The sequence below is a fragment of the Ictalurus punctatus genome, chromosome 10 (genome assembly GCF_001660625.3).
Source record: "Ictalurus punctatus breed USDA103 chromosome 10, Coco_2.0, whole genome shotgun sequence".
NCBI classification, from domain to species: domain Eukaryota; kingdom Metazoa; phylum Chordata; class Actinopteri; order Siluriformes; family Ictaluridae; genus Ictalurus; species Ictalurus punctatus.
Window position 1 is genome coordinate 25559288 of NC_030425.2, and position 24196 is coordinate 25583483.

The 24196-nt window shown below is 38.5% G+C and overlaps 1 protein-coding gene and 1 non-coding gene across 2 annotated transcripts; one reads left to right on the top strand and one right to left on the bottom strand.

The window, feature by feature from the left end:
• Positions 1–1770: 1770 nt before the first annotated feature.
• On the bottom strand, positions 1771–21394 carry chrna7a (cholinergic receptor, nicotinic, alpha 7a (neuronal)). Its single transcript, XM_017477383.3, has 10 exons — positions 21097–21394; positions 17677–17816; positions 15411–15455; positions 13556–13665; positions 11204–11283; positions 9902–10069; positions 7790–7984; positions 4616–4702; positions 4106–4215; positions 1771–3020 (listed from the first exon to the last, which is right to left on the bottom strand). Exons 1-10 carry the CDS (start codon positions 21149–21151, stop codon positions 2535–2537), a joined length of 1476 nt encoding a protein of 491 aa, XP_017332872.1. The 5' UTR covers positions 21152–21394; the 3' UTR covers positions 1771–2534.
• A 1547-nt stretch (positions 21395–22941) lies between these two features.
• Positions 22942–23034, top strand: trnai-uau (transfer RNA isoleucine (anticodon UAU)). Its single transcript is given in 2 exon segments — positions 22942–22979; positions 22999–23034. It is a non-coding gene; the product is annotated as a tRNA-Ile (tRNA).
• The last annotated feature ends 1162 nt before the right edge of the window (positions 23035–24196 follow it).

Genomic DNA, 24196 nt, shown 5'->3' on the forward strand with positions numbered 1-24196 from the left:
CATATGCTATGTCTCAGTTCACCTACTTATGCTATGCACTAAAAGTAGTCTTTTTGTGAAGAAAAAGTACATACCTTTGACTGTGTAGCAAAAGAGTATGCAAGTACTGGAACACACTAACACGTCTCGTAACAGAAGAGAAGGTTGTTGCCTAGTTACACACACTGTCACCGAAAAACAAACTCCTGCTTTCATTTCAGCTTTTCTTCATTCATTATTCCTGATAGAATTTATAATATATGCTTTAATATACAATTCCCTTGATATATTTTTCCACATGAAAAAGTGTCCACAGAGCCACACTTCGAATATCTCCCGGAAACAGTAGACCATCCAGGTACCTTCTGGATACTCATTTCAATATACTACGATTTGGGACAGGTTAATTCTAATTCTAATCTCGGATACTATTTAGGACGGATACTAGGCGAGCTGAGATGCACCAATAGTAACAGACAGTACCATGAGCCCAGGTGTATCCTGTGATGGATTGGTGTCTCTCATCCATGATTTAAACTCCCAGGGATCCACGGTGACCCTGATTTGGATAAGCAGTTACAGACAATGAACATATCAATAAATGAATGGACACACTTATATCTAAAATAATCCCTTGTAATAAAATCCATGATTTATTATCACAGTCGGTCACCAGATGGCATAGTGGTATTACTGGAAGCCTGCATGCTGGGAGATCACTTCATTGAGCCTTGTGTTTAAACTTTGGGTCTTTTACTGTAAAATATAATTGGGGGGAAAATAACAGTTTGTTGTGTTGTTTGAAATATTGATACATACCCCATCACAGAAATTCTAATGGTTTCCACTACAAACCTTAAGCTGTTAACCATTAAAACCATTACCAAATGGTTTACGAATGGATACATACTAGGACATATTTCCATTACCATTATTGGTCCTAAATGGTATCTACTATACATAACATGCCACCAATAGAAGGCAACAAATTACCAGTAGAGACTCACAGGGACCATTACAGTTTCCATTAAAACCAATACAAATCCCATTATAACCATTAAAACTATTACAAATTCTATGAGGGTTTCTATTGGGTTTTGTTTCCAGCAAGGACAGTAAATATAGATATCTAGCATTTACAGAAGAAGTCTCCAGTGTCAGCATTTTTAATTTTTCAACTTTCCTACTTTTCCGTTACAGGAAATTCTTCAGGACAGACTTCAGTTTGCGCTTTATGGTTTCTCTGAGAAAAAAAAGACAAATTCTTTAATAAATGAAAAACTGTAATAGTTGTAATAGCATGATTGCTGTGGCAGGAAGTATATAAGACTTCGGGATGGCATGTGTTGTTACAGAAAAGTAATCAACTTCAGTTTATTAGGCCACATCATGCCACGCCATTGTTGATTTTTTTTTTCCTTTTATTTCTTACTTAACGCACATCGTGGAAACAATTTAGTTTCCATTATCACCTCATAATAAGACCTATAGACTACATTTGTTCATGATTTGCTCTTGCATATGTTGTTATTAGGTTATTAAGGAACCCTCTTTGAATAATTTTTCTTCTGTGTGTGGAATTTACCCAAAGCCGAAGCAGAACTCGTAGTTAAAACCGAATTCTGCACCTAATGCAGTTCAAATTTTCCAGCAGCAGGTCCCACGCTCGTAGGAAACTTTCGAAAGTTATCAAAAAGAAGTGTGTGTATTGTGTCTATCATTTGTAGGTAGTACATTTCCGTGCACATCCAGGTTATCATTCCTTCGATCAGCTCAAAGAATCAAGAAGCATGACCATGGGCACTCTTTATTTTTCTAGGATATAGAAAAATATGTTTATTTGTCACTCCATATCATAAAGGTGAGTTTGAAAAAAAAAATGTTTAAATAAAATGAAAAGAAAAAAAAAAAAAAAGGGAATCTCAGACCTATGCAGCTTAATGATGACTTACAGTATATCTGCTTTTCCTAGCAGTGTTTGCTGGCATAAAGTTTGAAAATGTGCAAAATTAGACACACCATCCACATCAGATACAAGGAAACAGTGATCACTCTAGACGATACATGGAAATAAATTGAAATATTGCTGATTTCTTTACTTAAATGAAAAGACATTAAAATGAAAACAAAAGCAGAGCTTTATCATTGTGTATCAGGTTACAGTCCAGCTACTGTGTGAAGGCTATTGTGATTATAATTGATTATATGAATAGTTACGAATATACTGCACACTTTATAATCTGAGAATAATAACAGAGATTATTTGTGTTTTAACTACAAAACACCAGACAACTGTCAAGTCAAGTCATTTCTACTCTTTATTACTCACTTGCTCTAAACGTTTCAGCTAGAAAAGATTACATTTACATAAATGTAGTCAATCAGCCAAGACAAGTTTAGAGAACAAAGTACGAGAAGATATGTCCTAGCTGATTTGGTTTATATTTATTGAAGGAAAAAATGTGTCCATTTTTTAATTTTGTCTGAACTACACCTCTGACTTGCAAGAAACGCTGCAAAAAAGCTGCAGGAAAAACGACACACACCCACAGCGTTTAAGTGAAGAAGTCTTTGGAAATGGCTTCGACAAAATTAGGAGCTGACATGAGGATGCCGATGGTGCAGAGGACAGTGAACATGGAAAAGGCCATGAGACACAAGCGGTCGATAACCGAGGCGGCGAACTTCCACTCGCTGCACAAAGACTCCTGTTCATCCTGGTCGTGGAATCTCTTGGCAATATAACGCACCTCGTCCAGGATCTTGGACAGCTCCGTGTCTCCCTGCCCGCTGCTCACTGACGGAGCCTCATCGGACATACCCATAAGACGAGCACACACCACCCCCGAGTCAGGCGACGTGGCACAGGGCAGGCTCTCCATACCACGCAGGCCCATGTAGAGAACGTTCCCGTTGGTCGGTTCCACGCTGGAGACGCTGCTGCGCGGACGTTTGTCGTGGCACGCTGAGCGCACTCGCTCCTCGCCTGGCCTTTTCATCCGCAAGAACCACGCACACCAGTTCACCAGCACCACACGTGTCTAGAGGAATGATAACAGGAAAACATTCACACGGATTTCACATGGGAATGATCACATTATTCATATATTTTATTTCTGCATGATTCATTTCATTTCATGTTATTTATTTCCCAAATTATTCATTTATTTTCACATTATTTTTCCCCATGATTCATTCATTTATCCCCTTTCCCCCCCAATATGATTAAGTTATTTCAGGTGATCTCCAACACAAATGATTCATTAATTTATCTCCTTTTTCCCCAAAATGATTCATTTATTTCCCATGATTTCCACCCCAAATGATTCATTAATTTATCACCTTTTTCCCCAAAATGATTCATTTATTTCAGGTGATTTCCACCACAAATGATTCTGTAATTTATCACCTTTTTCCTGAAAATGATTCATTTATTTCAGGTGATTTCCACCCCAAATGATTCATTAATATATCACCTTTTTCCCCAAAATTATTAATTTATTTCCCATGATTTCCACCCCAAATGATTCATTAATTTATCACCTTTTTCCCCAAAATGATTAATTTATTTGCACTTAAATTTTTCCCAAAATGATTCATTTACTTTCACATGATTTCCCCCCAAGTGATTAATTTATTTTCACATGATTTCCCCCCCAAGTTATTCATTTATTTTCATGTTTTTCCCCCACATGGTTAATTTATCGCACATTTTTTTTCCCACATGATTTTTCACATGATTTTCAAATTAATTTATCACCCACATTTATTTCCCCATGATTTTTCACGATTTTATTTATCTTATTCTTTTTCCACAAATGATTCATTTATTCATGCCATTTAAATTTTTTTCCCCCACATGATTCATTTATTTTCACGTTTTTACACCAATCATTTATTTTCACAGGTTAAGTTTTCACATGCTATAAAATGATATATGATTCAGTATGAGGAGATTTCTGGAGAAAAAAAAAATCTGTCCCTGACAAATATATGTTTGGGTTATTATTAAGAACTATATAAAATTAAATATAAAATGCTATTATTATTATTATTATTATTATTATTATTATTATTATTATTATTTGTAGTAGTAGTAGTAGTAGTATTTGAGAAAGCAGCACACCCATCTTGGCATTTTTCCTCCATCAGGATCATGGTAGTGGTACTGTAGGACCCAAACTGTGGCTATCACCGACAACCCGACGATCACCATGGTAGTGGCAAAATACTGAGCTTGAGAGAAAGAAAACAGAGGCACTAATTCAGAAACATCCTCTCTGAACAGTCACACTTTCTATGGTAAAGCATCAACATCCTCCATGTTGGCAGAGTAGGTCCACTCACTTTAACCACACAGTCATCTTAAACATCCCTTACTATTATTCATACTATTATTCACTTATTCAACTGCAGACTAAATTCTAACTACTATAAATGATTCAATAACTACAGAGAGACTAATAGGAATGGTTGTAAGTACCAGAGTGAGGTGTGTAAGTCAGCATCCAAGTAAATCCATGTTTTATTTAACTTCATTGCGGTCGCTGATATAAGACATGCTTGGAATTAGACTTGTTTCAATTAGCATGTTTCCTTTTAGCTGTAAATAATTACCTCACTGTATCAGACTTACCGATTAAAGGCACTGAGTCGGATGTCGCAGGCATGATTTCGGCCACCAGGAGCATGAAGACAGTCAGTGAGAGCAAAACTGTGATGCCTGGGAACGGAAACATTCATTACACATCAGCACCCGAAAGACACATTAACAGCCTAGCTAGTTACGTAGCTAGCCGGATAAAAGGGCAGATTAAACTTGCTGATCACATCCTGTCTAATCAAGGAAAATGATGGGAAACTATGGACTTTTTGTTCATTTTGATAGTTTAAGATCAAACGGATTTTTGAAAAAGAAATTCAACTGTGATTGATACTGCAGGTGTGGTTGCTGGTGCGAGACAAACGCCTTTATTAGCGCTTGTTGTAGTTTCAACTGTTATAACATTAATAACTCTTCAGTCTTAAAAATAAAGGTTCCAATTACAACCAAAAAGGGGTTTTCAGCCTGATGCCATAGGAAAACCCTTTTAAGTTGCACAAAGAACTTTTACTCTCAAGTATTTTAGGGAACTATCTATTTACTGGTGCATTAAAGAACCCACAAATGCTTCTTCATAGCAGTGCCACAAGGAAACATGTTATCATAAGTTCTGTAAAAAAAACAAAAAAAAACAAAGAAAGGTTCTTAAGAATGATGGAGGAGAACCTTTTCCACTACCACAAAACAACTGTACAGTGTTCACTTTAACCTGTTAAGGGATGATGCCTTAAAGAACCAATACACTGCTCTGAAGAACTTATAATGAAACATAAAGAACTTCTTTAATCTCCAAAGAACCAAGAACCCTATACAATGAAAAATGGTTCTTAACAAGAAGAAGGTTCTTTGCAGAACCTATGGTGCTGTAATGAACCATTGAAGAACCTTTATTTTTAAGAGCCGAATGAGGACGTGAGCCTCTATGACTGCACAACATCTAAAAAGGTGACCAGATCCATGAAACATTGACTTATATCTGTAAAACAGCAACGTTATTTGTTGTTTTGTTCTTAAATCACAGGTCACTCAAAATAGCAAATTTGTATTTTACTGGAGTTCAGAACGTATGGAGCTGTAAATGATTAAGAGTTGTTGAATGGCTGATATACAGTAAATGCCCCACATGCTCTACATCTATAGACAAGCCACCAAAAAAATCAACCCAGGCTTCCAATCAAACAGTCACTCTTACACATAGATACATTTAAGACAGACGAGGCCCCAAAAGCACCAGACACACAATTCTACTCTACTATTAAGCTTTGAAATTCCCTGTATTGATTCTGGAAGCCGCTGCCAGTGAATTTCTCTGAGCACGACATCATTCTGGCAGACAGACCACCACACTAATACAATTTAAGACTTGATAGAATGGAAAAAATAATCTAGGCTCGACTACGACGTCAGACTCGGCCTCCTGGAGTCTGCCCCGCAGGTCGCTGTGCTGGGGCTCCGACTAAGGGTACTGAAAATAAAGGTGTTTGGCATGCAGAGCTATCTACCTACATCGATCACAGAGGAGATGTCTGACTCGACTATCAATCTCACTGCTGATCATTTATCTCGGCTGGTGGGGCCGACTGCATAAATTGTCATGCACTGTGCTTGCTTCGGAGGCAGTTCCACATGTCGCCTGTGATGTTTATAGCATTTAATAACGTCAGCAAAAAAAGAGCAGAAGCGGTACAGGGAAATGAGCAAACTAAAATGGTAAAAGTTCTCACATCTATAAGGGTGCGACAAACAGATGGACCCGGGGAATAATCTTAAAGCTCATCGGCTCATTAGCTTTAAAGGTGCACTGGTCAATTGTATTGTTCTTAATGTTATCGGGGTGGAAAGTAACAAATTACATACATTTACTTTTGTTACAGTACTCGAGTACACGGTTCACTATAATGGTACCTTTTTTGAATATAATGAAATCCTAATACTTTTATTTGATATATATTTATATAAATGTCTGATATGTGCAATGTCTGAGATATGTGCATTTCACAACTAGCTGAGTGAGGTAGACAAGCTAGCTAGATCTTTTCATATTTTACAGTATGAAAGGTCTGTATTAAACTTGTTTAAGATGTTACTTCGATGTTCTCTTAGTAAGGTCTGTCCACTCAGCGACCATCTTGGCAACGTTTCCTGTTTATCTGAATCGGGAGAGAACCACATACCAGAATGCATCGACAATATAATTGTTTCAAAATAGTTGTTAGAAATATTTATAATTAGAAATAAGTTTCATAACCATACTATTATTAGTACATAGAAGGTAATCTACATCTACATCTTGATTTACATCATAGGGGCTTAGGTTAAGGGTTACTGATTGGAAGGTCAGGGTTCAAACCCTGGCGCTGCCAAGCTGGGACTGTTGGACCCTTGAGAAAGGCCCTTAACCTTCTCTGCTCCAGGGGCGCCGTACCATGGTGATCCTATGCTCTGACCCCAACTTCCTGGCATGTTGGAGCATGCAAAGAAAATAATTTCACTGTGCTATAACCAATAAAGACTAATTACTCATCATGCACTGCTGTAATGTCTCGTTTTGAGTTGATGCCATGTGCTTTTGTTTACACATGGTCTGTTACCTAATGTGTGCACCTGTTCTGTGTTAATCTCTTCATCAGTTTGTCAGTATATTCTCTTATGTACATTTCTCTCATTGCGATGTAAGTGTGCATTATCAAGTATTGTTCTTTGATTCCGTGTTTCCTGTTGTTTGGTGGGTTTTTTTTGTTTGTTTTTTTTTACCTTGTGTTTTCATTTTTGAATTGTGGATTATCGTTGTTTGTTGCTGCCTGATTCTGATTTGACCGTCGCTACAAATTATAACAGTGATATTAAGATTAGCGCTGCTAAACAACACGCTGAGTGTACACACTTGCAGCCCGCACGCTACAGTACATCTCTCCAACCATACAATAATACACTTGAAGTAAACTTGGATGAACTTGTATTGTACTTGAGCTGCACCCTAACAACTCTTTTTTCATGAATGTTTCTTATATATACACAACGAAAGTTGACCTTAAGCCCTCTTGATATTTCACACTGGCTGAATCTAAAAAACACCTTGACATTTTGTGATGATTTGTGTTAACATGGCCTTTTGGTTGTGAAAATATAATATTTCTGCCACAATGTTATTATTATTGGTTTTTCTGAGTCATGAGAAAGCTGCTTCACGGTGCAGATTTGACTCACCGAGGGAGATCTTCTCGCCTGAATCTGCAGGCAGGAGGAACACGAGCAGAGCCAGTGTGGAGATGAGGACACATGGGATGAGCAGGTTTAGACCGTAGTACAGCGTCCGTCTGCGCATCACAACCGTGAACGTCACATCCGGGTAAGGTTCTTTACAGCAGTCGTAGAACCTTTCATTCCTGTGGCCAGGAACCTCTGAACAACAGTATGAAAACGTGGAATATTTTGGCAAAACAATCTTACATAGAGGAGACACATTAAGGGAAAACCAAGTGGCTCTGTTACGCTTTGGGGGAATTTTGCTGGCATGGGTTGGCTCCACTTGTCCCCTGAGAGAGAAGTGTCTGTGAATCAATCTTCTCATTGATCACCTTCATCCTATGATGGATGACCATTTCTATCCTGATGCGTGTGGTCTCTTTCAGGATGGAGGGAGCAACAAGGCTAAATTATTTTGGTATCATTCCATCAGTCCTTATATACTGTTGTGTGTGATCAGTAATCACATGAGAGGGGCCGTGTGTGATGGGAGCTGGAGTCCTCGGCGGCCATGTTTGTAGGCTATGTGGTGTCATTTGTAGCGTAGTTGGGTGCTGATTCCGGCATGGGCGTGACAGTTCAAAACACAGGAAAACAGCCAAGAGTGAAAAATAGGAAATATTACTCATGGAACTAGAAACGCATGCGTACAATTGACAAGACTTTGCAACAAACACAGAACTAAGAACAAGTAAATAACAGACCAATGACGCAACAGGGTTAGAGACAGGACCAAAACAAATGCAAATGGGTGGCTGTGGTTCAGGTGGTAGAGCGGGGTGTCCATTAATCGTAGGGTTGCATGGCAGCTCTGCAACCACTGGTGTGTGAGTGTGTGTGTGAATGAGCCACAGTGTAAAGCGCTTTGGATAAAAGCGCTATATAAGTGCAGACCAACTCAAAACAAACAGTGCTCGTCGCACTGGGAGCTGAGAACCCCTGTTATTAGAGATGCACCGATACTAAATTTCTCAGCCGATAGCGATAACCGATTATTCAGAGTGATATCGGCCGATACCGATAACCGATACCTATAGTTCTGCCTTTTATGCCTTCTTTTAAATGAATAATAATTAATTCCACAATAATTCCATTTCAACAAGTTGTTTGACAGTAACTGGTCTCATCAACAGAACACACATTACTCTAATGAACATGAACACATGAACTCAATTCTGAAGATTAAAGTAAGATTATTAACTTATTGAATGTTATTCATTCATATTAACATTGACTGAATTGTAAAAAACCTCCTGTTAGTCTCACATTCACTCTCCACAAACACAAGCATTTCTACTTCATCACTGAACATCACACTGGTAATATATAATATACACTTTTTATATATTAACATTAACTGGATTTGAAATATACTACTCGACAAATATATTTGTCAACTCATCTTCATTTAAATCTTTCATCAGTGTATTGGCACTTTAATTCAGCGCGAGCAGTGGCGGGCAAAAAAAAAAAATTAGACTCGACGCCGAAACTCCCGCTTCCCACTGCTCACTTCTGGTGTAAGATTTTATCAGTGTGGATATTACAGAGATTACAGACTGCAGTTTTGTCGTCATTCCACGCAAGAGACGACATCTTTACACACAGCACGAAGTTGATGTGTTTTCCCACCCTCTTTTGATTGACAGGATATAATCGGCCCTGATCATCGGATGTTTTTAAACTATTGGCCGTTGGCCCATAGTGTGAAAAATAGCCTTTATTGTCCAGTACCGATTATTGGCCAATACATCGGTGCATCTCTACTTGTTATAGATGTTAGACCCATAAAACATCTTTACAAACACACATTCGCACACCACGGACAATTTGGAAATACCAATCAGCCTAGAGCGCATATCTTTGGACTGGGGGAGGAGACCGGAGTGCCCGGAGGAGCCTCTGTAGCACACAGGGCAGAGATGGGATTCGTACCCCCAACCCTGAAGGTGCGAGGCAAACGTGCTACCCATTTTTATTGTTGCATTTTTAGTAAAATGTAACCACACCGTAACTGCTTATTGTAAATCAGGACACACATTTATTTTTGCTGATACAGATTTATCAACTTACCTACAAGGTCCCATTCCCCATTGGCTATGTAGTCTGTGATGTCAGCCTCAATCATCTGCAGGTCCAGAGACCAGCCGCCGTACGTCCATGAGCCGAACTTCAGGTCACAGCGCTGAACATCAAAGGGAAACCAGCGCACGTCGATGTGGCATGTGCTCTTAAAGATGCCTGTGAACATGGATGCAAGGTGACTGCAGAAGAACTATCTGAAGGCCCAAAAAAATGCAAACTTTTAAGTATCGATCTGTATTTGTACAGAATTGTCCAAGAATTATTCGTTATTTATGTATAAATGTCATAGAAATTGTTAATCTGTGGTTTAATTATTACAGCTTTCAGGTACAAATAAAAAGCTACATTTTATCTAGATGGAAATGTATCTAGAATTGCAGTAACCTAATAAAATTTCAAAGAAACAATGATTTTTCAGTATCGCCAATGGATATAATGGATCTGGTTAGTAAGAAGTTGTTTGTTTGAAGCTCCTGTTTACATTTTTCCGGCCCTGAAATTACCACCGCCCTTCATAATACATGCAGACTTGGGTGTGGTGGTTTGGCATGAAGGGATAGTAGATATTTCCAGTACAACTGCAATTCACCTCACAGGCTCTAAAAAAAATACAAACCGCCCCTTTAAATGCAAATTTGTATAAGTGATAAAATAAGTAATATAAGTAAATATGAGTTAATATACTGTATAATATAGTGTGAGTTTTATCACGAGGGGAAAATAAGTGATGATTCAATTAACACAGATGCAGAGAACTCCCGGGGATTTACAGAGAGGAGAAATATCACAAACATGAGTTAAACCAGACCAGAGATGGTCGTAAATTCAATTTATTAATGGTGGGAAAACACGCATAAATCCCACCTTGCTCAGACTCCAACCTCATTCTGTTTTAAAGCAGGGATCTCTGAAAAAGCCCATACATACATGAAAAGGCCATTTGCTATCACATAATTAACAAAATAACTCATGTCTGATTCATGAATTCTTGCACACATTGATTTATCTTCAGGAGCGCGGAGTTCAACTTGGTCCAAGTGGCATGGAAGAGCAAATCAAGCGAGAAGACAGGTCTTCTCTCACACGGAGTGATATAGTAACGTCACGATCAATCAGGATCTGCTGCAGAGCTGTGTGAGAGATCAACGCTGATCCGTCAAATTCCATGAACAAATCCTTTAGTGCTGTGCTTTCACGCTAATCTGCAATCTACTCATTGCAGTCACACCTCGTAACTTTCTAGATTGTAGAAGTGATCTATAATGAAAGTTAAATAAAGCTTTACAGTACCTGGTGGTAAGTATTGGCAGGCGCCGTTGGGGCTGACTAGCACGTTGGTGTGAAAGGTGGCGTCAAATCGCTCATCAGCACTGTGGAAAACACAAAGAGTGTGTTATTAGCACAATAAGTAACTTATTAGCAGTAAAGACTATTTGTGATATTAGTCGGGAGGCTCTAAATTCTAATATCTATCAGTAGACCAACAACTATTAGGGTTGTGCAACGCATTATATAGCAATGACATAATACTGGTACAAACTATCTTACACACACAATTAAAGACAAACAGACAGCTGCATTCGTGATTGTTAATTTTTTTTTTTCCGTAATGCCCTACAGTTTCTTCTGAAACATAAAGTAAACTTAAAACAAACAAACAAACAAACAAACAAACCAAAAAAAACCCCACTAAACTCACAGTTCTGTCATCCGTCCTTTTGTGTAATGAGCAATCTGATTTGACAATGTGTGTTTAGACTCCAAATGCATTTTGGGGAAAAAAATATATTAAAGAGTAAATAATTCACCTCATTTTTGTTCATTACAATCACAACTGTATTACAGATGTGCCAGCAAAGCAGGCTGAAAAATATCAGCCCAAATGGGGATCAAATCCAGGGGACGTGTCATTCTGTGTACTCACCTGACACGACTGTCCCAGATAGACTGCATGAATCTACAGACTGGGCTAGAAAGAAATCAGCCCCAGCCTCGCTTCTCGCTTCTTAATACAATTCTGTGTATTTTTCTTGCAAATGTTAATGGTACTTGGTCCTACAAAAATTCAAAATCATCCATTTTAAGAGATTTGTTAAGAGCAAATAATCTGATGTGGATGCCAAAAATGAAACTTTATATTTATGTATTCATATCCTTGGAGCTCATTGTATTTATATCCTTGGAGCTCATTGTATTTATATCCTTGGAAAGGTTGACCTAAGAAGAGCTCTAATCAGATAATTAACTCAAAACACCTGCAAAGGTTTCCTGAGCCTTTAATCTCCCAGTCTGGTTCAGTACACAACCACAATCACGGGGAAGATGAAAGAAAGTAAATGTTGCGTTTCATTTGGAAATCAAGGTTCCAGAGTCTGGAGGAAGAGTGGAGAGGAACAGAATCCAAGTTGCTTGAAGTCCAGTGTGAAGTTTCCAGTCAGTGATGATTTGGGTTGCCATGTCATGTGCTGGTGTTGGTCCACTGTGTTTTCTCAAGTGGAGAGTCGATGCAGCGTCTACCAGGAGATTTTAGAGAACTTCACGCCTCCGTCTGCTGACGAGCTTTATGGAGATGCTGATTTCCTTTTCCAGCAGGACTCTACACCTGCCCACAGTGCCAAAACTACTAGTAACTGGTTTGCTAACCATGGTATTACTGTGCTTGATTGGCCAGACGACTCGCCTGACCCGCACCCCATAGAGAATCTATGAGAGACACCAGACCCAACAATACAGGCGAGCTGAAGGCCGCTATCAGAGCGACTTGGGCTTCCAGAACACTTCAGCAGTGCCACAGGCTGATCGCCTCCATGCCACGCCGCATCGATGCAGTAATAGACTGTCTCAGAGAAATTATGGATTTATTTTTCACTGCCGTTATGATGCCTGCCCATACATACTGTCATTGTTTGAACCGCACCATGCATTGCTCTCACACTGTGCTTTTGTTTACATTCTGTATTTTGGTCCTGTCTTGTCATTGGTCTTGTTACCTATTGTGTGCACCTGTTCTGTGTTCCTCCCTCGATTAATTCGTCTTGACATTCTCCCTATGTTCCTTCATCTAGTTGTGAAGTTTCACTCATTGTAAGTGTGTTCGTTCATTATAAATACTAGAACGACTTTGATCTTTTTGGAAGCATACATTTTGGTCGATAATTTTTTTTTTCAACATTCAAAAATCATACAGGATGCAACCATTTGCACTCGACTGTATAATCCTGTAAAAGTAATATGAAGTGTGATCTTGTTACACATCCTGCTACCTTGGGCATTGCAGTTACTCTCATTTTTATTAATTGCTGAACGCTTCAGCATAGAGGACAAGGTGAAGGCGAGTTCATCCTTGAAAAATTAATTTCCACATGGTGCGCAGGAATACAACAAAACATAATCAGCTCCTCTGGGGAGGATTCCTTTCAAAAGACATTGACAAATGAGGCTAATTCCTTGTTTTCTTCACCACGGCGCAGAGACTTTGTGTCCTTGCACTTCTTTCCAGCTCATTTCCCAGCAACATTATAAACCCTGACACCTTTCTGTGAGGTCGGCCTCCAGTCAAACCCCATTCAACTCTTTCAGATAAACAGATAAAGATAAAGGTCAGGACTTCTGGGATTGCAAAGACCGACATGTTTTACAGACCTGTTATAAAGCAAGATGTCAGGCTTCCAAATCTGGCTATCAGGAAATCGGACGCTCGTCACGCCGGGATATTCGGAGACGTTCCATTTAAGGTAATGATCGAACCAGTACTGTAAAAGAACAACGACACAAATATATCATCCAAATGCTGAACTGAAACATAATGAATATCATATTAATGTAAGAAAATGACAGTTATATTAATAAAACTTTTGTTTGCATATATAGAGTATGTACATTTAACATTTAAAATGCAGCCCAAAAAATTTTTTGACAAAATAAAATGGTAAAAAAAAAAAAAAAAAAAAAAAAAGTAAAATAATAGAAATAAAAGCATTCACAGATAAGAGAAAATAATAATAATAATAATAATAATAATAATAATAAGTATAAAATAAAGCACAATAATTAATATATATGACATCATAAGTACAGAGTATAATGCACATTATAGCTGCTATAAAATAAAACTAAATGTAACGATAACCAGATAAAGAAGTATGAAGTAGGATGCATTGTCCTTTATTTAAACTTTTTGTGTTTAATTATAGGAATTATATACTTTTTTTGAATTTGAATTATATACTATATGACATTTTGGGGTGGTAACAGTAATCTGCTTTGTACTTGCCTGCATCACACCACCCCATCATTATTTTCATATAACATCACATCATGTTTTATTCTTTACGTGTAGCCTGTCAGTATCATTCAGAACTAACCAGCAGTAACTGATGCGAAAACTTTGTCTAACATAACTATAAACATGACGAGCAAGTCCATAAAGCACACTCTTTCTCGTTAGGCTCTAAACTGTATTATAGTGTCCCTTAAAGAAGATGCATGTGAGGTTTTAAAAGTGCACATCCAAATGCAATTATAGAAACACAGGCAGAAAATTACGCCGTGTGCTCGGATAAAGGTCAAAGCCATCCACGAGCCTGGTTTGTTTCTTACACCGGGGATCCGAAACACTTCAGGTTGATGGATAGAGAACATAGCGTGCACTGTACTGCACGTCTCATGGTGAGGAAGTAAACAGCTTGAGGTAGTGCTGTGAAATGTTAATAGCAGCTTGTTTATTATTATTATTTTTTTTTTTTACGTTTTAGACATCTTTTCATTTCTAATCGAATGCACTAATCACGTAGAATTTAAACCAATAGAGTGTTTCGTTGCACAGCAGGCTGGTACAGCATTATTCAGTGTTGTGGTATTTAATGTTGTGGAATTTGGAATTACCCTTTGGACTTGTTGTTTTTGGATTAAAGTTCATAACCTGCACTTGCTTCTGTCCGCGCCTCCTTTACGTGACAATGGGCATCAATTTCACAATTTAAAAATGAAATTGGAGAAACTTCCTGAGCATACCTGTTCAGATGTTCAGATACCTGAACATTCTAGCGTAAACAAAAAGTCTCCCAATTAATTACGCAAATGTAGGGTGTATATGAACGCTCACTTTTGCATGTAACATACATTTTTTTCCTATTCATTCTCTTTCACTCGCTAGAACTTTCCTCCCCATTGTATTGGTTTGTTTTTCTTCTCTTTTGAAAAAAATTTCTCCCCGGTATTCCTTCCTATTCTGTTGTTCAAACTGTGTTTTGTTTTCATTTGTTGTTATTTTATGATTAGTTGAATATTTTTTATCTTCTATATTCTTCCTTTTCTTCTCTCTCTCTAAAGCCCTCTCTTGAGAGTGCCTTCCATAGTCCATAAAAAGGTAACTTTATATATTGCTGACAAAGTTCTTATTGTCCTCCGAAGACATGCGATGTGGCGTGTTTTTTTTAAAAAAAGAGAGAGATGTAGGTGTGTCCTGCGACATGAAGTGTAAAAGAATTCATCTCACCAGCTGTAGCCATATATTTGTTGTGAGAACTTGATTCTTCTCATCCTGTGCACATGGAGAGAAGAATAAAATTGTGAAACAAAGAAAATCACGGACTAAAACAAGAAAATCAATGATATCCATTAGACAAAAAAACAAAACAAAAAAAAACAACAACAAAAAGATGGTATATTAAAGAACACAACCTTTTATAACAAGCTTAAAATCTTTTACAGATTATGATCCCTACAGTCCAGGTCTCTTTTATGGTTAGGAAAAAGGGATGTGCAATACATCAGGTTTCTTATCGCTTAAACAATCAGACAAGGTTAGTTTTAAACTCTAAACGCACTGATGGTTTTGCTGAATCTGGACGCTGAATCTGATAAGCCTGCGGTGTAGGCTTAAAATTCAGCCCAAGGTCAGATACACTATTAGACAAACCTTCACTGTGAAGGAGGGATCATTAAAAAAGCAAGACCCTCCTTACCACCATCCCAAATACCCTAATATAACTAAATTGCTAGCTAACCACTAGTAGACTGTCACTGGTGGCCATGAAAGGACGTACTAGTGGACATGGGGACGCTAATAAACTATCACTGAACCAATATCAGTCTGAATTTGCTTCATCGTTTTCTCAGGGATTTAATTAACAGCAGTCGAACCTGTCAAAATGTAACATTTCCATAACAAACAACACTCCATTATCCGTCATACATAGCTAGTTAATCTAGCTAGCTTAGCAAGAAAGTTCTAGGGGTAAAAGTTTTGGTCGTTTTATAATCTTAGTTGTAATATTTGTGACATAGCAATCTCAGAATCTCATCTTTGTACTATAGAGGACATGATCTAAATTATGCAAAACGATTTAGAATGCGTGTTCTTTATGTTGACACTTGTATATAATCAAGTCATTCCTTCTACATACTCGAAAGACATTAACAAATCTTTTAGGTGCTATTTAACGTACAGTACTGTGCAAACGTTTTAGGCACCCTATTTTTTTTAGTACAAACTTTGTTAGCACAAAATGTTTGTAGGTCAGTAAAGAAAGCACGTAAGGGACACGCTTCAGGCAAAAAACACAATGAAGGCTGCCGGGTTTTGCTGCAAAAATAAGAAGCGAGTGCGACAGTCAAAGTCTCCAGAGGAACCGTGGCTGGTCCTGCAAGATGCTCAATAACACTTACAGCTCATTTCCTAATAACACTGTAGAAAGTCTACCTGAGACTAATATTTTAATTAGATTTTTTTCTGTCACACCAAATACTGACTTTGTTTCATTTATTACCGTTTACTGCTCTGTACCGTATCTATTTTTTAAAATGTACAAACATTTCATTTCATTATTTTTGAAGGCATCTTTGCCCTACAGCATTTCTTTGCATGTGCCTAAAACTTTTGCACAGTACTGTACATATTCGCACCCAATTTAGCCATTGCTAATTCCTCATCCTGTAGGTCTGCTTCTATCGCACAATAACAACACAACACAATTATAAAGGCTACCATTTGTGACCAATTCTAGCTACCAATTTACATAACCTAATATTTGGTCTACGTTTACAGTTACATTTATATAGCGCTTTTCCAGACACTCAAAGCATTTTACATAGTATGGGGGTTGGGTGGGGGGTCTCCTCAACCATTACCAGTGTGTAGCATCCACCTGGATGATGCGACGGCAGCTGTAGTGCACCAGAACGCCCATCACACACTAATATTTAGACTAAGGTTAGCTGATTTGTTAGCGGCGTGGTATTTGTAATGATATTACAATTATGCATCTAAAGTAAAGGTAAAAGACGTTGGTGAATAAGGGCTGTGTTGACCTTTACTTATTGAAGTGTTGGAGGAGTTTGTCAATATTTAGGTAGATAAGATAGCATTTGAGGAGCTGATGTGATTAGGAATGAATCGATAGTAGTTTAAAAGAGCTAATAGCTCTCCAGGAGATATATGTCTCAGTAGCTATTGCTTAGTTCATAATGGAGTTCCAAACCATTATTACTTACGGAGTAATTACTGAGTATCCATTAGTAGTTAACAATAGCGAGGTAGGCGTTGATATAGTGCTAATCATTCATTCCTGCTCAGTCCCTGCATAGCTCCTTATTCGTTACTGAACAGTATTATAACCCAATTCACATGACACGTTGATGTATGAATATGTTACAAGTAAAGCCGTCAGTAGACTTTTACTCCCTGTACAAGGTACAGCCTGACGCTTATACCTCAACTCCACCCTAACGGCATGAATTTGATCCTTTCCAACTTCTCTTACCACATCCATGATCTGCATCAAGCTGAAGCTGAAGTTTACGGTGAGCGTCTGGGTGTCGTTAAACACGGGTCTCTCTAGAGGGTTGTAATCCTTCATGAGGTCTCGATACAGCCTCCTCTGATGCTCTCCTTGAATGGACGCTGTAAGGACGACATAGTTAATCAGCTAACGAAGTGAAACTCTTTCGACCTGAGAGAAGCAATCTGGGCTGCACGTGTGCACGCAGTGAAAGTCTTCAGCATCGGGAAGCAAATGAGAAGTGCTTGCAAATCAACTGGAACAGCTTGAGCAGCTCATTCGGATGTAAGCGTATCGATTCGAAACTCTAATCAGTGACTTTCTGCTCGGTTTCAGGGCTTGAAGCTCTATCAGTCTTGGAGTCTGATAATTTACTACCAGCTGTCACATAAACACACTGATCTCTAAAAGTAAACTTCAACAGATGCAGATAAACATCACTTTCCACTTTTTAACCAGTTAACTGACCTTTGATTTATGAACTTTGTATTTGGGATCAATGTTTTTATCCAATTCAGTGCTTTTGATGAATTTTTCAGCTCTCGCAGCTATGTAACTCCAGTCGCAGGTTAACATTGATGTGCTCATTCTAATATTATCATTTCTGTAGTAATATTTGCTATTATATATATGGAATAGTTGTTAATATTGTAAAGTTTTCTGTGAGGAGATTTATTTATTTATAGAAGGAGTCTCCAGTGCCATATTTTTGTAACGGTAAGTTTTCCGCCGTGAGAAAGTCTTCAGGAAAGATAACTTTGTACGTTCGGGTTTCTCGGTAACACAACAAGCTGCATTAAAAACGTTATTTTATCATCAATAGAGAGGAAAAAAGAGAGGCTGGTTAGAGAATGACTGCTTTATAGCTGCGATAATGTGAGTGATAACAGGTGTCACGATTTCCCCTTGAGTCACCGCTGCAGTATTACAGCGTGCTCGGAAAACCGAAGCGCAAGCTCGTGCGCAAACTCTTAGCGAACGCGCGCTTTTCGGTCTTCAGTGACATTGACTTTGTTTACCTTGGACACGTGCTTTTGTTATGGCTATATTCTGTCTCCGCCCATGTTTTGTCATTGGTTGTTTCCCGGACGTGTGTCATCGTTGGTTTCAGCTGTCCTGTGTTTAACCCATGCTTACGTTTATCATTTAAACCTCTCATGTCTCGTAGCACTTTGCGTAGTATTGAGTTTATCTCTTTACCAAGCGGTCGTTCATAGTTCTCGTTCTCGATTCATGTTTATTGACTTTGTTTCTCGTTTTGTGTTTTGCCATGCCCTGTTTATGCCCGTTTGCCGATCGCCTGACCTTTTGCATGTTTCTGACCACGCTGTTGTCTTACGTTTTGGATTTGTATGCCTGTCTCGCTCTAATAAAAGTCTTTAACTGCACTTGCATCCGTCCTAAACCCCCATTACGTGGATGACATGACAACAGGAAATAACTTGTTTCACAGACATTCCACAAAATGAAATGTAACAATAAATGGTTAAAAGTGCAAGATGTTGTTCATTATTAAATTACAAATTGAAATTGTTAGCAAACTGCTGTGGTCTAAGAGGAATAAAACACTTAGGGACGCACTGTTTTATTAACTGCTTCACATCAAGCCACATCACACCACTGCATCGTTGATTATTTTCCTATAACAGCACACCCTGAGTGTTATTGAAAAGGCAAATCACGACAAAATACCATTAAGGCTTATCAAAAATCTGTGATGCACTGTCACACATCAACAATACTCTGCAAAACTTGTTTTCCCGTCTAAATGCACCTGTAATTAAATATTCCCTCTTTTTTTTCAGCAAAAGTTCAAGAGGCCATGTGGTTCTCATGAGTTCTTTTACACAAGGGGACATTTGTAGTCAAAATACTGGCGAGATGAAGACTTGCTTTGTGTCAGGTATTATTCCCAGAAGAGTTTAACCATTCATAATCAACTTTCGCTCCCAACCATCTGTGAGGCTATGAGATCAAGCCTTTTAATGCATTACGTGATTCATCCAGAGATGGTAAGATAGATGTGATGCGTTGAGAGAAGCGCAGGCTCCGTATACGGAGAGAAAGCATCAGCTGTAATTGCAAATTAAATTTAAGGTTAGTCAGATGAACAAAAATGGAATGGAGTACCATCCATAATCCCTCAGGAGGAAAAAATAAATTCTATGTTGTGATTAAAGACCTAAAACAGAATCTTCCACCGAGGAGAAACGCAATAAATGCAAGCAAATGAGAGCAAACATTCTGTTCTATATTTCTTCACAACAATTTAAAGGCAATTCACATATACTGTATTTAACAAAGCTGGAAATACTGCAAGCGTAAAATCGACTTCAATCCGTAATTGTGACATTTCAAGCTTAAATCTTTTTACACACCAACAAAGTAGACTGAAATGTCAAAGACATGTCCAGCATAAAAAATAAATTCTGTTCTTTTTTAGTGAGCTGTGATGAAAACATAGCAGTTTTGAGCTCTCTCTGGAGGCACGTATGGATTTGATACGAAACCAACGCAGCATTTGAAGAGTATAAGAATGCACTCACGTTAATATTATATCACAGTATAGCATAAAACCGATTCATGATTTTCATATGCGCACACACACACTTATACAGTCAAGTGCAAAAGTTAGCACACCCCATTTAAATGGAGCTTACATTTACAAGCTTTTTGGTGATTCGGACATCTTATCCCATTTGATCGACATACTGTATCTATTCTAACTTTTCTTACACCGACTCCTTCAGATCAGATCTCAGAGGCTTGTGTGTTCATTTTCTCATATACTTGGGGTTATAGTTTTGTATACATTTGATCATTTTTCATTAAATACAGTAGCCTACATACTGTACATTAGTGCCTACACTTATGATGTGCACGTCCTGATGAAATTAAACAGAACAGAAAATTTATGCAAATGTTCACTGGACACCTAGACAATTGTCTTTAATAAAACAAACAAACAAACAAACAAACAAACAAACAAACAATAGATCATTGAATTTGCCAGCTAAAGTTAATGCAGAAACAATTCAATCAGCCTTAACTGCTTCTTCATAAGTGGCCTGAAGCTTAATGAAACAGCAAGCCTGTAATACAGCCATAGAAGTACTCTTATCATCAGATATAACAAATAAGACTCAAATCTACTACAGGAGCACAAAATACGTTTCAGTCCAAAGTTTTGTAGTGTTTGGAGAATAAAAGAAGAATAAAAAATCTCTGATTGAGATTGCATTAGTGTGCAGTTCAGAGCTAAATAAAGACTGCAACATCAGACACCTTCATGCATTAATGGATTAAACAGTTTCATTATGTAGTGTTAATATTCCCTTTTTTAATTTTTTTTTTTTCACCCTGCAGTGTAATATTTCATCCAACATGCGTTTGATTACTCACCCCTCCACAAACATGCAGTGACTGCTAAACAAAGCGCAAAACCGAAAATTCCCATTTTATCCTGGAAAATAAGACAGAAATCAGGACTGGGAAATATCCCGAGTCGGACCCGCTCCTGCTACAGGGGTGGAAATGCTCGTAAATGCGGTGTGTATGCGGTGTGTAAGGAGAGATAGAAGCCTATGCGGTTGCCAGATTGGAGCTCTCACATCCAAAACAATCAATTAATTTAAATCCCCAAAAATTCAATATAAACAGGGAGAGATTCTCCCGTTGAGATTTGGTTCTGATTTACTGGGGATTTGTCTTTTATTCCAGTGTGATTTATACAAAGCAAAAAAATAGACTACAATTTTCAATCTGGCAACCCAGCAGTACCCTATCTTTCCCGGTTAGGATCCAGCTCCTCCCCTTTTTGTGACGGATAATGAGTCTTTAGTGGTCACACATACATATGCACAGTGAAATTCTTTTCTTCGCATACCCCAGCATGTTGGAGTCAGAGCCCAGGGTCTGCCATGATACAGCATCCTTGGCTGCAGAGAGGGTTAAGGGCCCAACAGTGGTAGCTTGGAAGTGCTGGGGCTTGAACCCCCAACCTTCCAATCAAGAAGCCAGAGACTTAACTGCCAAACCACCACAGCCCCAGACTGTCAGTTAGGCATGAATTAGTGAATTATATTTTGCAATTAAGAAAGCCAAAGGAAAAATCCTCCCTGAACACGGTGCGTATTAATCATCATATTTATTTAACACGTGACCTTCAATTACGTCCAGAATTTGTAATGAAATTCTTACTTCATGTTAGTTTGAGTCTTTTTTCACTTCGGTTAATGGTGTCCAATGTAAGTGACCCACAATGCCATTCGACTACCATTTGACTATGATGTCAGTGGTATTTAACCCATACCTAAAGAGAGCGATGCAGCAGCGCTTTAGTCCCTTTAGACTGGCGAGCTCTCTCACCTCCTCAACTGTATACACTCTACTCAAACAAATCAGCTTCCAAAGCTTCAGATTTTGTGCTAATTCCTCAGTCGATGCCATCACGCCGATCCTCTCAGGGATTGCTAACTAGTCAAACGGATTCTCCGATATAACTCAGCACAACTGCGTTGTATAGCTGCATTGCACTCTGGTACCTTGAAGCCAACATTTGCGAAATTAAAAAATGAGTGAGAAAAAGAACACTTCTTGAGTTTTTAAGCGCTAACAGTGAAACCAGACTGGTATTCCTTAGTTTTGAGATTTTAATATTTTAATCCTGTGCTGATTAGTAGGGCAGTTGCAGCTCAGTGGGTAAGAAGCTGGCCTTCTGATTAGATGGTTATGAGTTCAAATCCCAGTGCTGCAACTGCATAGATGCATGATAAACAATCTGGTTGGTTAAATGTTCACTCTGGATGAGGGTGTCTGCCAAATCCTGTAAATGTAATTAACACCAGAATTAATAAAAAAAATACATCAGGGATATTTCAATATAAGCACATTTTTATATGTTTCAGGGAGGAGTTTTCCTTTAATGTGCACTGTTTATGTAGAATTTTATAAAACTACTCTTCTCTTTTTGGTTCCCTATGAATTCCACTATTGTTTTTCATTTATTTAAGGAATCCTGTTTGAAACCATGATTAGTTTCCAAAACGCACCCCATTTCAATTAAATCCCCCAAAGAGGACATTATGCTGATTGATATAAAAGTATAGAATTCGCATAACCTTATCACCCACCTGAGACTATTTAATCTCTCAGAGCTCATTGTAAAGACTCTCTGATCTTCTGAATATTATGTCCTGCAAGTTTATTGTATCAACTTCAACTGAGCAGGGATACACCCTGTAAGCAGCTCCAGTGGCGCAATCGGTTAGCGCACGGTACTTATACAGCAGTACGAGTGAAGCAATGCCGAGGTTGTGAGTTCAAACCTCACCTGGAGCATGGATTTTGGGCAGTAGCATGGATTTTCAACACTACAGGTTTAGTGATCGAAAGGACGGAGGCGGGGGTTGAAGCCCCAAACACTGCTGCGCTGCCACTCTTGGCCCCCTGAGCAAGCCTATGTCTATTCTAATCTTTTCTCTTTGAGTCTGATTCCATCTCGTGTACTCTAATTTATTACTGTATATTGGTTATTTGTCTTCCATTCTATACTGATGTCATATCATACAAACAAATACACTTATATATATTTTATAATGTCCTCCCCCAGTCCAAAGACATGCATGGTAGGCTGATTGGCATGTCCAAAGTGTCCGTAGTGTATGAATGGGTGTGTGAATGTGTATGTGATTGGCACCCTGTCCAAGGTGTACCCCACCTTGTGCCCCATGCTCCCTGGGATAGGCTCCAGGTTTCCCTGTGACCCTGAAGGAAGGATAAGCGTTATAGAACATGGATAGATGGATGGATATTTTATTTTGGGTAATTTTATGATTGGCATAGCTATGCTCTTATTAAAACAAGTTAAGTCTCGTATACTTTTTAGGTTTGTTGTATTCTCGTTTCCCTTTCAGATAAGTTTCCACGTTGAACCCCTGTAGAGATCTAGAACCAAAATGCATCCAAAAACCCATTAAAGGACCATTTTCCCCAACAGTGCGTACAAGAAATCACTTGATTTTAATTCATATTCATGTCACGCAGCAGCTTCAATAACTCTTTAATTACTAGTATTCGCGGTCCTTTGGTTCTGCATCGTTATCTAAATTTTAGTGTATCTACACAGTTAGAGATTTTCGTGTAAACGAGTGCATCCTGAATCCCACAATGACAATCCCATTAAGAACACTTATATTCAGGAGTATCCTATATGAATAGAGGAAACTAAAAGTCCTAGCTCAGTGTTTTGCTGCTCTCCCAGTGTGTTTTACAGTGATGCTGTTGGAGCTCTTGCAGCTCATGTGCTGTGTGATTGAGAGCGAGGCAGAGACTTGGCCTCCAGCCTGACTGCACGGACTGGCCTTCCTCAGCTAAAGCTGTGTATCGAGTCGTGTGAACCTGGAGAATGAGAGCGCACGTTTCAGCACAGTGAGGTGTTTACAGGGCCCTACAGAAAGCCAAGTAATAATCACTCTCACAGCACCAGATGGACCGAACACTC

Bases quoted from the DNA above. Each gene is read 5' to 3' on its own strand.
- chrna7a (XM_017477383.3), bottom strand. From the start codon at position 21,151: ATGGGAATTTTCGGTTTTGCGCTTTGTTTAGCAGTCACTGCATGTTTG. The intron at 13,666-15,410 runs GTGAGATGAATT...GTTCTTTTACAG, and splicing joins CAAATATATGGCTACAGCTG to TACTGGTTCGATCATTACCT. The intron at 3,021-4,105 runs GTGTGCTGCTTT...TCATTCCTCTAG, and splicing joins GAGGAAAAATGCCAAGATGG to ACACGTGTGGTGCTGGTGAA.